At 59.2% G+C, this 11,937-nt stretch overlaps 1 protein-coding gene across 3 annotated transcripts in view; it reads right to left on the bottom strand.

Annotated features, from left to right (window-relative positions):
* The window catches only part of rrp8 (ribosomal RNA processing 8), a 128,759-nt gene extending 116,861 nt beyond the window's left edge, over positions 1–11,898 (bottom strand). For 2 of the 3 annotated variants that reach the window (XM_031897461.1, XM_031897463.1), the window contains exons 1-5: positions 11,875–11,898; positions 8,003–8,173; positions 6,392–6,545; positions 2,993–3,719; positions 2,149–2,278 (exon numbers count right to left, since the gene is read on the bottom strand). In XM_031897461.1, the coding sequence (XP_031753321.1) occupies positions 2,149–2,278; positions 2,993–3,719; positions 6,392–6,545; positions 8,003–8,173; positions 11,875–11,883 (1,191 nt within the window). In that variant the 5' untranslated portion in view covers positions 11,884–11,898. Of the gene's footprint in view, positions 1–2,148; positions 2,279–2,992; positions 3,720–6,391; positions 6,546–8,002; positions 8,174–11,654; positions 11,765–11,874 lie in introns of those variants that run through there. The other variant, XM_031897462.1, reaches the window with a different exon arrangement.
* Positions 11,899–11,937: the final 39 nt, after the last annotated feature.

Consider the following 11,937-nt stretch of genomic DNA (forward strand, 5'->3'; position numbering starts at 1 on the left):
AACCCTCCCATTCTCTCCGCCTACCCACCCACCCCGCAACCCTCCCATTCTCTCCGCCCTACCCACCCCCACGCAACCGCTCTCCATTCTCACGCCTACCCACCCCACTCCACGCAACCCTCCCTTCTCACTCGCTACCCACCCATACCACGGACCTCCCATTCTCCCGCCTACCCCCGCATCACTGCAACCCCGCCATTCTCCCGCCTACCCACCCACACGGCAAACCTCCATTCTCCCACCTACCACCACGCAAACCCTCCATTCTCCTCCCGCCTACCCACACACGCAACCCTCCCATTCTCCCGCCTACCCACCCATCCTACGCAACCCTCCCATTTCTTCCCGCCTACCCACCCATCCACGCAACCCTCCCATTCTCGCCTACCCACCACACGCACCCCTCCCATTCTCGATCCCGCACTACCCACCCATCCACGCAACCTCCCATTCTCCCGCCTACCCACCCACCCACCAACCTCCCTTCTCACCGCCTACCCAACCGCACCCACGCACCCTCCATTCCTCCCGCCATACCCACGCCATCCACCAAACCCTCCCATTCTCCCGGCCTACCACCACGCAACCCTCCATTCTCCCCAGCCTACCCACCCACCCCCGCAACCTCCCATTCTCTCCTGCGCCTACGCCAACCATCCACAGCACCTCCCCTTCTCCGCTACCCACGCCACGCAACCCTCCCCTTCTCCAGCTACCCACCCACGCCACGCAACGCTCCCATTCTCCCGCCTACCCACCCACCCACGCAACCCTGCCCATTCTCCCGCTACCCACCCACGGCACGCAAACCCTCCATTCTCCCGCCTACCCACCCACCCCGAACCCTCCCATTTCTCCCGCCTACCACCCACGCCACGGCACCCTCCATTCTCCCGCTACCCACCACCCACGCAACCCTCCCATTCTCCTCCGCTACCTAGCACCCACCCACGCAACCTCCATTCTCCCGCCTACCCACCCACCCACGCCCAACCTCCCATTCTCCCGCCTACCCACCACCCACGCAATACCTCCCCATTCTCTGCGCTACCCACCCACCCACGCAACCCCCATTATCGGCCGCCTACCACCCACCCACGCAACCCTCCCATCTCCGCCTACCCACCCACCACGCAACCCTCCTTCTCCCGCCTACCACCACCCACCACGCAACCCTCCCATTCCAGCCTACCGCACCCCACCCACGGCAACCTCCATTCTCCGCCTACCCCCCACCCACCAACCTCCCATTCTCCGCATACCACCACCCACGCAACCTCCCATTCTCCCCGCTACCCACACCATCCACGCACGCCTCGCCATTCTTCCCCGCCTACCCACCCACCCGTAACCCTCCCATTCTCCCCGCCTACCCAACCCACTCCACGGCAACCCTCGCATTCTCACGCCTACCAACTCCATTCTCCCGCCTACCCACCCACCCCACGCAAACCCTCACCCATTCTCACCCGCCTACCCACCCATTCCACGCACCCTCCCATTCTCCATCCGCTACCCACCACCCACGCATCCTTCCCATTCTCCCCGCCTACCACCACCCACGCAACCCCCATTCTCGCCCGCCTACCCACCCACCCACGCCCCTCCCATTCTCCGCTACCCACCCATGCCACGCAACCCTCCATTCTCCAAAACCGCCTACCGACCACCGCAGCAACCCTCCTCATTCTCCCGCTACTACCCACCTCACCCACGCAACCCTCCCATTCTGCACCGCTACCGCACCCACGCACAACCCTCCCAATTCTCCGCCCGCCTACCCACCCACCCACGCAACCCTCCCATGTCCCCTGCCTACCACCCACCCAAGCAACCCTCCCATTCTCCGCCTACCCACCGATCCACCCACCAACCCTCCATTCTCCCACCTACCCACCCACGCAACCCTCCAATTCTCACACCTACCCATCCAACCACCCACCCAAGCAACCTACCCACCCCCCATGAACAGTCAAACCGACCAATGGGCAATCAGGAGCAGCTAAACCTGTCCCAGCTGAAGGGGCTCCTGTTCTCTTTCAGCAGATTGGTACCGATGGCCCAAAGAACTATAATGGGCTGTACCCAAGTGCAGCCCCACAAGCCACGCCCACCCTGACCCCACCATTAGATAAAGCCGCCGCCTACCTTGGCCATGTCACACACAGTCACATGATCATTCAGAGCCACCAGGTCAAAGGAATGGACCGTGTTCCGCACACTCCGAGCTATAAGGGCATCTCCGCAGCCGAAATCTGCCACTACCAGCGAGGGAGGCCTGCAATGCAGAGAGTCACTCACCGGGGGCACCCTGGCACCGCTAAGGGGAGGAAGTGGGGGGGGGCACGATACACCGGGCAAGGGGGCAAGATACACAGGGCAGGGCAAGGGGGGCCCAGACAGGGCAGGGCCAGACAAGGGGGCAAGATACACAGGGCAGGGCAAGGGGGCCCAGACAGGGCAGGGCAAGACAAGGGGGCAAGATAACACAGGGCAGGGATAGGGGGCCCAGACAGGGCAGGGCAGACAAGGGGGCAAGATACACAGGGCAGGCATAGGGGGGCCCAGACAGGGCAGGGCAAGGACAAGGGGGCAAGAATACACAGGGCAGGGCAAGGGGGGCCCAGACAGGGCAGGGCAAGACAAGGGGGCAAGATACACAGGGCAGGGCAAGGGGGCCCAGACAGGGCAGGGCAAGACAAGGGGGCAAGATACCACAGGGCAGGGCAAGGGGGCCCAGACAGGGCAGGGCAAGACAAGGGGGCAAGATACACAGGGCAGGGCAAGGGGGGCCCAGACAGGGCAGGGCAAGACAAGGGGGCAAGATACACAGGGCAGGGCAAGGGGGGCCCAGACAGGGCAGGGCAAGACAAGGGGGCAAGATACACAGGGCAGGGATAGGGGGGCCCAGACAGGGCAGGGCAAGACAAGGGGCAAGCGGGCCAGACAGGCAGGGCAAGGGGTAAGTAATGGTTCTGCTTTACTCTCCTACCGGTTCTTGATGTACTTGATGATCTGGGCCAGTGGGCTGACGGGCCAGTGCTGGACTTGCTGGGAGAAGCCTTTATGATAGACGGTAAAAGCTTCCGGGTCGTTCTGAAACAGGCGGAGGGCCTCGTGACTGTCGGACGTGTAGAGTTGCTGGTTGATGTAGCGGAAGCGGGCGGAGCTGAGGCGCTCCTCCATACGGGAGCGCAGCGACGAGGAGCGGTCAGAGGGAGCGCTCTCCCCCACTGGATCCTCCTCTGCTAGAAGCTCAGGACCCTCCGTACTAGTTGCCCCGGCCTCGCTCAGTTGCCCGCCTCTCTGCATCATTTTCTTCAGCTTCTGCACCGAGCGCTTCTGCAAGAGGGCCCCAGGCTTATCTCCAGGGGCCACAGCTGACCCTACATGGGCGGAGCCAGCAGTGATTGGCTCGGGCCTGGCACGTTTTGCTGCCACTGTCTCCTCCGGCCCCCCGAGCATCTCTGTGGGCTTCTGCTGCCCCGCCGTGCCACTCTGTACACTCGCCCCTCTCTTCTCCCCTCCGTACCCTGGTTGGGGTTCCCCTGCCCCCCCAGTCCTCTCCACACCCCCCCTGGAACATTCAGAGGAAGGTTTGAATTTGTTCTTCTGCCGTTTCTGGCTCTTCTGTTTATTCCTCCATTGCTTGCGGCTCAGCCGTGGCTCAGGGGGCAGCGCGGGGCAAACAGCTGGCAGGGGGGCATCAGGGCTACAGTCTATAGAGAGAAAGGAGCTATAAGTCAGGCAGAAACTAGACACCCATACACAGCCCCCCCATTCCCACAGGCACCCATACACAGCCCCCCCATTCCTACAGGCACCCATACACAGCCCCCCCATTCCTACAGGCACCCATACACAGCCCCCCCATTCCTACAGACACCCATACACAGCCCCCCCCCCATTCCTACAGGCACCCATACACAGCCCCCCCATTCCTACAGACACCATACACAGCCTCCCCCCATTCCTACAGACACCCATAACAGCCCCCCCATTCATACAGACACCCAATTCCCAACAGGCACCCATACGACAGCCCCCGCCATTCCCTACAGGCACCCATACACCAGCCCCCCATTCCTACAGACACCCATACACTAGCCCCCCCCTTCCTACAGACAACCCATACACAGCCCCCCCCCCATCCTACAGACAACCGCATACAACAGCCACCCCCCATTCCTACAGGCACCCATACACAGCCCCCCCCCCTTCCTACAGACAGCCCATAACACAGCCCGCCCCCATTCCTACAGACAACCATACACAGCCCCCCCATTCTACAGCGCACCATACACAGCCCCCCCCATTCCTACAGGCACCATACACAGCCCCCCATTCTTTACAGGCACCCATACACAGCCCCCCCCCATTCCTACCGAACAACACATAACACCCCCATTCCTACACAGGCCCCATACACAGCCCCCCCCATTCCTACAGGCACCCATACACAGCCCCCCCATTGCCTACAGACACCCATACACAGCCCCCCCCATTCCTACAGGCACCCAATACACAGCCCCCTCATTCCTACAGACACCATACACAGCGCCCCCCCCCCCATTCCTACAGACACCCATAACACAGCCCCCCCATTCCTACAGCCCCCATTCCCCTACGGCACCCATACACAGCCCCCCTTCCTACAGGCCACCCATACACAGCCCCCCATTCCCTACAGACACCCATACACAGCCCCCCCCCCCCATTCCTACAGGCACCCATCAGCACCCCCCCATTCCTAAGGCACCGCATACACAGCGCCCCCCATTCCTACAGACACACCATACACAGCCCAACCCCCATCTCCTCAGGCACCCATACACATCATGCACAGCATAAGGATTCCCCTGTACTAAGCACAATTCAGCGGAACAGCCCCTAAGTTTGCTCATAAGCCTGTACAGAGAGATAACCATAAAACTATGGCCATAGGGATTCCCCCTGTACTAAGCACAAATTCAGCAGAAAGCCCCCTAAGTTGCTCATAGCCTGTACAGAGAGATACCATAAAACTATGGCCCCATAGGGATTCCCCTGTACTAAGCCACAATTCAGCAGGAACAGCCCCCTAAGTTTGCCCATAGCCTGTACAGAGAGATACCATAAAACTATGGCACATAGGGATTCCCCTGTACTAAGCACAATTCAGCAGGAACAGCCCCTAAGTTTGCCCATAGCCTGTACAGAGAGATACCATAAACTATGGCACATAGGGATTCCCCTGTACTAAGCACAATTCAGCAGGAACAGCCCCCTTAGTTTGCTCATAGCCTGTACAGAGAGATCCCATAAAACTATGGCAGCCATAGGGATTCCCCTGTACTAAGCACAATTCAGCAGGAACAGTCCCCTAAGTTTGCTCATAGCCTGTACAGAGAGATACCATAAAACTATGGCACATAAGGATTCCCCTGTACTGAGCACAATTCAGCAGGAACAGCCCCCTAAAGTTTGCCCATAGCCTGTACAGAGAGATACCATAAAACTATGGCACATAGGGATTCCCCTGTACTAAGCACAATTCAGCAGGAACAGCCCCCTTAGTTTGCTCATAGCCTGTACAGAGAGATCCCATAAAACTATGGCAGCATAGGGATTCCCCTGTACTAAGCACAATTCAGCAGGAACAGCCCCCTAAGTTTGCTCATAGCCTGTACAGAGAGATACCATAAAACTATGGCACATAGGGATTCCCCTGTACTGAGCACAATTCAGCAGGAACAGCCCCCTAAGTTTGCCCATAGCCCGTACAGAGAGATACCATAAAACTATGGCCCATAGGGATTCCCCTGTACTAAGCACAATTCAGCAGGAACAGCCCCCTAAGTTTGCCCATAGCCCGTACAGAGAGATACCATAAAACTATGGCCCATAGGGATTCCCCTGTACTAAGCACAATTCAGCAGGAACAGCCCCCTAAGTTTGCCCATAGCCTGTACAGAGAGATACCATAAAACTATGGCACATAGGGATTCCCCTGTACTAAGCACAATTCAGCAGGAACAGCCCCCTTAGTTTGCCCATAGCCTGTACAGAGAGATACCATAAAACTATGGCACATAGGGATTCCCCTGTACTAAGCACAATTCAGCAGGAACAGCCCCCTAAGTTTGCTCATAGCCTGTACAGAGAGATACCATAAAACTATGGCACATAGGGACCCCCCGTACTAAGCACAATTCAGCAGGAACAGCCCCCTAAGTTTGCCCATAGCCTGTACAGAGAGATACCATAAAACTATGGCACATAGGGATTCCCCTGTACTAAGCACAATTCAGCAGGAACAGCCCCCTAAGTTTGCCCATAGCCTGTACAGAGAGATACCATAAAACTATGGCACATAGGGATTCCCCTGTACTAAGCACAATTCAGGACTCACCGGGAGGTTCCGTGGCCCCATCACTCAGAGCTCTGGAAGTCAGGGCCCCTGGGGTGTGAGGGTGCTGCTGCCGATTATCGGGGGGCTCGAGTGAATGCAGAATGTCCAGCAGCTCCCGGTTTCGCTTTGTTCGCTTTCTCCTGCTAAGAGCAGCCTGAAATATATTGTAAATAAATACGACGCATCTCATTATCTGCCTCCTTGTTAATTTCCCTCTGCCCCAAAGTCCCCCCAATATGCCAGAAAGGCACAGACTGGTTACCCCCCCATTAGACAGACTGCCCACCCTACCGACCCCTCATAACCCTGACGAGGGCAGATTCTAACTAGCAGAGATCATTAGTATCGGGGCTATCAGCAGCTCAGGGTACATCATTGGCCGCAGTGACAGAGTGATTTGCATGTCTCCGCCCACAATTCCTTATGAGAAAGAAAAGCCCATTTTATGTTTGGGTTCAGGGCAGCGCCCTTTGGGGGGGGCACGGGGCACTTTGGGGTTTCAGGCTGCTTTACACCGCCGGGCATTGTGGGGGGCTCTTGGGCTCCTCTTAGCCCATCTCTCCCTAACCAGTTTGGTGTCCCTGCTGCATAATGACAGGATCAGGGACCCCCGACTGCCAGATGTTTCCCATAATCCAACAGTCAGAAACACCAGGAAAAGCTTCTCCACCTTCTGTCAGGGGGTCACTAGCCCCACGGCCCATCATAAGATACTAGCCCGCCCCAAGGCAGATCCCACCCCCCAGGCAGATCCTCCCTCCAGCCGCCCCAAGGCAGATCCCACCCCCCAGGCAGATCTCCCCCTCCCCCAGCCGCCCCTAGACAGATCCCCCCCTCCCGCCTCCCCAAGGCAGATCCCCCCGCCCCAAGGCAGATCTCCCCCTCCCCCCGCCGCCCCAAGGCAGATCTCCCCCTCCCCCCGCCGCCCCAAGGCAGATCCCCCTCCCCCCCGCCGCCCCAAGGCAGATCCCCCCTCCCCCCGCCGCCCCAAGGCAGATCCCCCCCCCTCCCCCAGCCGCCCCAAGGCAGATCCCCCCCTCCCACAGCCCCCCCCAAGGCAGACCCCCCCCTCCCCCCAAGGCAGATCCCCCCCTCCCCTAGACAGATCCCCCCGCCCCCCGCCCCTAGACAGATCCCCCCCGCCCCCGCCCCTAGACAGATCCCCCCCGCCCCCCGCCCCTAGACAGATCCCCCCCGCCCCCCGCCCCTAGACAGATCCCCCCCGCCCCCGCCCCCCGCCCCTAGACAGATCCCCCCCGCCCCCCGCCCCTAGACAGATCCCCCCCGCCCCTAGACAGATCCCCCCCGCCCCCCGCCCCTAGACAGATCCCCCCCGCCCCCCGCCCCTAGACAGATCCCCCCTCCCCCCGCCCCTAGACAGATCCCCCCCGCCCCCCGCCCCTAGACAGATCCCCCCCGCCCCCCGCCCTAGACAGATCCCCCCCGCCCCCGCCCCTAGACAGATCCCCCCCGCCCCCCGCCCCTAGACAGATCCCCCCCGCCCCTAGACAGATCGCCCCCGCCCCCCGACAGATCCCCCCCGCCCCCAGACCCTAGACAGATCCCCCCCGCCCCTAGACAGATCCCCCCCTAAGAGTCAGATCATCTCACTTTATCTTTCTTGGCTGCTCCCTGGGGATTTCTGGCCAAACACTCGGTCAGTGACTGCGCCTCGGAATTATCGTTCCACTCACAGAGGTCAAACATGGCGGTCGGTCGGCCCCACCCAGAAACCCAGATGAACCAATCACAGCCCTGCTCTATGTGGGACTCTCTCGAGCACTGGAAGGAGACAAAAAAGGTTGGAACAAAGCAAAAGTCTGTCTGTAGGGGGCAGCACCTTGACATAATGTAACAGCTTCTGTACCACCCCTGGGGCATTTATCTGCCCTCCTGCCTTAGCCCCTCCCTCTCAGGAAAATACATGACTGCCTATGGCCCCGCCCCCAGGCACAAAGGTGGGCCTAGCGCTAAGCCTGACCTGTAAGGTTTAGTTTGGGCGCCCAAGTTGATATTAATCAGAGACCAACTCAGAGGCGCTGGGCAAACGTAGGACCAGTTGGATGCTGGGAGAAAGAGAAATTGCCCCCTGGAGGTAAAATGGGGGCTGCATTTCTAACAGATCAGCAGAGTTGGGGAACCAAAGAAAAATCCCCCAAAATGTCTTGTCGGGGAACAATATGAAGGGGCGCAAATGTGGCCACAAAGCTGGAGATGGGGGGACTGTACAGAAGGGGTAAAAGGAGGGGTATAAGGCCATGTTTCTGCCCTGTATGGGGCAAGAAGGGTCCTTAAGTCTCCTGCAGGGTAGGGGCTGGACTCCATTATAAGAGCCTGCAGGAGGGGGTGGGGGCACCCCTGTATAGAACAGGTTTGAGGGGTTGGATATTACACAGAGAGGGGAGGCCACGGTCACTGGGGGGGGCACTTTATTTACCCCGCTTGGGGCTCGGGGGGGGGGCGCTTGGTACTGTGTCAGTGCCAGACAGAGGCTGGATATTGGGGTACAGGGGCTGGATATTGGGGTACAGGGGCTGGATATCGGGGTATAGAGGCTGGATATTGGGGTACAGAGGCTGTATATTGGGGTACAGAGGCTGTATAGCAGGTAAGTGGGGGGGATGAAGGCCCCATTACAGGAGCTGAGGGAGGGGGGGGGCGCTAGGGACTGTGTCAGTGCCAGACAGGGGCTGTATATTGGGGTACAGGGGCTGGATATTGGGGTATAGAGGCTGGATATTGGGGTACAGAGGCTGTATATTGGGGTACAGAGGCTGGATATTGGGGTATATAACCCTATAGCAGGTAAGTGGGGGGGATGAAGGCCCCATTACAGGAGCTGAGGGAGGGGGGGGGGCGCTAGGGACTGTGTCAGTGCCAGACAGGGGCTGTATATTGGGGTACAGGGGCTGGATATTGGGGTACAGGGGCTGGATATTGGGGCACAGGGGCTGGATATTGGGGCACAGGGGCTGGATATTGGGGCACAGGGGCTGGATATTGGGGCACAGGGGCTGGATATTGGGGCACAGGGGCTGGATATTGGGTACAGGGGCTGGATATTGGGGTACAGAGGCTGTATATTGGGGAATATAACCCTATAGCAGGTAAGTGGGGGGGATGAAGGCCCCATTACAGGAGCTGAGGGAGGGGGGGGCGCTAGGGACTGTGTCAGTGCCAGACAGAGGCTGTATATTGGGGTACAGGGGCTGGATATTGGGGTATATAACCCTATAGCAGGTAAGTGGGGGGGGGGATGAAGGCCCCATTACAGGAGCTGAGGGAGGGGGGGCCGCTAGGGGCTATGGGAGGGGGGGCCGCTAGGGGCTATGGGAGGGGGGGCCGCTAGGGACTGTGTCAGTGCCAGACAGGGGCTGGATATTGGGGTACAGGGGCTGGATATTGGGGTACAGGGGCTGGATATTGGGGCACAGGGGCTGGATATTGGGGCACAGGGGCTGGATATTGGGGGCACAGGGGCTGGATATTGGGGCACAGGGGCTGGATATTGGGGCACAGGGGCTGGATATTGGGGCACAGGGGCTGGATATTGGGGCACAGGGGCTGGATATTGGGGTACAGAGGCTGTATATTGGGGAATATAACCCTATAGCAGGTAAGTGGGGGGGATGAAGGCCCCATTACAGGAGCTGAGGGAGGGGGGGGCGCTAGGGACTGTCAGTGCCAGACAGGGGCTGTATATTGGGGTACAGGGGCTGGATATTGGGGTATATAACCCTATAGCAGGTAAGTGGGGGGGGGGATGAAGGCCCCATTACAGGAGCTGAGGGAGGGGGGGCCGCTAGGGGCTATGGGAGGGGGGGCCGCTAGGGCTATGGGAGGGGGGGCCGCTAGGGACTGTGTCAGTGCCAGACAGGGGCTGGATATTGGGGTACAGGGGTTGGATATTGGGGTACAGGGGCTGGATATTGGGGTACAGGGGCTGGATATTGGGGTACAGGGGCTGGATATTGGGGTACAGGGGCTGGATATTGGGGTACAGGGGCTGGATATTGGGGTACAGGGGCTGGATATTGGGTACAGGGGCTGTATATTGGGGAATATAACCCTATAGCAGGTAAGTGGGGGGGATGAAGGCCCCATTACAGGAGCTGAGGGAGGGGGGGGGCGCTAGGGACTGTCAGTGCCAGACAGGGGCTGTATATTGGGGTACAGGGGCTGGATATTGGGATATATAACCCTATAGCAGGTAAGTGGGGGGGGGGGATGAAGGCCCCATTACAGGAGCTGAGGGAGGGGGGGGCGCTAGGGACTGTGTCAGTGCCCAGACAGGGGCTGGATATTGGGGTACAGGGGCTGTATATTGGGGTACAGGGGCTGGATATTGGGGTACAGGGGCTGGATATTGGGGTACAGGGGCTGGATATTGGGGTACAGGGGCTGGATATTGGGGTATATATTGGGGTACAGGGGCTGGATATTGGGGTATATAACCCTATAGCAGGTAAGTGGGGGGGATGAAGGCCCATTACAGGAGCTGAGGGAGGGGGGGGCCGCTAGGGACTGTGTCAGTGCCAGACAGGGGCTGTATATTGGGGTACAGGGGCTGGATATTGGGGTACAGGGGCTGGATATTGGGGTACAGGGGCTGGATATTGGGGTATATATTGGGGTACAGGGGCTGGATATTGGGGTATATAACCCTATAGCAGGTAAGTGGGGGGGATGAAGGCCCCATTACAGGAGCTGAGGGAGGGGGGCCGCTTGGGACTGTGTCAGTGCCAGACAGGGGCTGTATATTGGGGTACAGGGGCTGGATATTGGGGTATATAACCCTATAGCAGGTAAGTGGGGGGGATGAAGGCCCCATTACAGGAGCTGAGGGAGGGGGGCCGCTTGGGACTGTGTCAGTGCCAGACAGGGGCTGTATATTGGGGTACAGGGGCTGGATATTGGGGTATATAACCCTATAGCAGGTAAGTGGGGGGGATGAAGGCCCCATTACAGGAGCTGAGGGAGGGGGGCCGCTTGGGACTGTGTCAGTGCCAGACAGGGGCTGTATATTGGGGTACAGGGGCTGGATATTGGGGTATATAACCCTATAGCAGGTAAGTGGGGGGGATGAAGGCCCCATTACAGGAGCTGAGGGAGGGGGGGGGCACATGTTGTGCCAGTACTTTCCCATTTCCGTGGCACCCCGGAAGTAGCTCTGTAGGACAGGAGCCCCAGGGCACCATATTTAGTACAGACACACAGGAACATTAAATACCCCCAACCCGGGTAAATATCAGCCCGAACTCACCACTCAGCGCGCCGCCATCTTCCCCCCCATGTGACTGTACCAGAGAGAGAGTACCATAGAGAGAGTACCATAGAGACGTGCCAGAGAGAGAGTACCATAGAGACGTGCCAGAGAGAGAGTACCATAGAGACGTGCCAGAGAGAGAGTACCATAGAGACGTGCCAGAGAGAGCGCCCCCTGCTGCTCCGCCAAGGCACAGCCCCGCCCCACATAAGCGCACCCTTCCCATCAGGTTATAGGGAGCTCCCTTTGCTATCCCAAACCAGATGCTTCCGGTCCCGCC

This window comes from Xenopus tropicalis, chromosome 2 (assembly GCF_000004195.4).
Source record: "Xenopus tropicalis strain Nigerian chromosome 2, UCB_Xtro_10.0, whole genome shotgun sequence".
NCBI lineage: Eukaryota > Metazoa > Chordata > Amphibia > Anura > Pipidae > Xenopus > Xenopus tropicalis.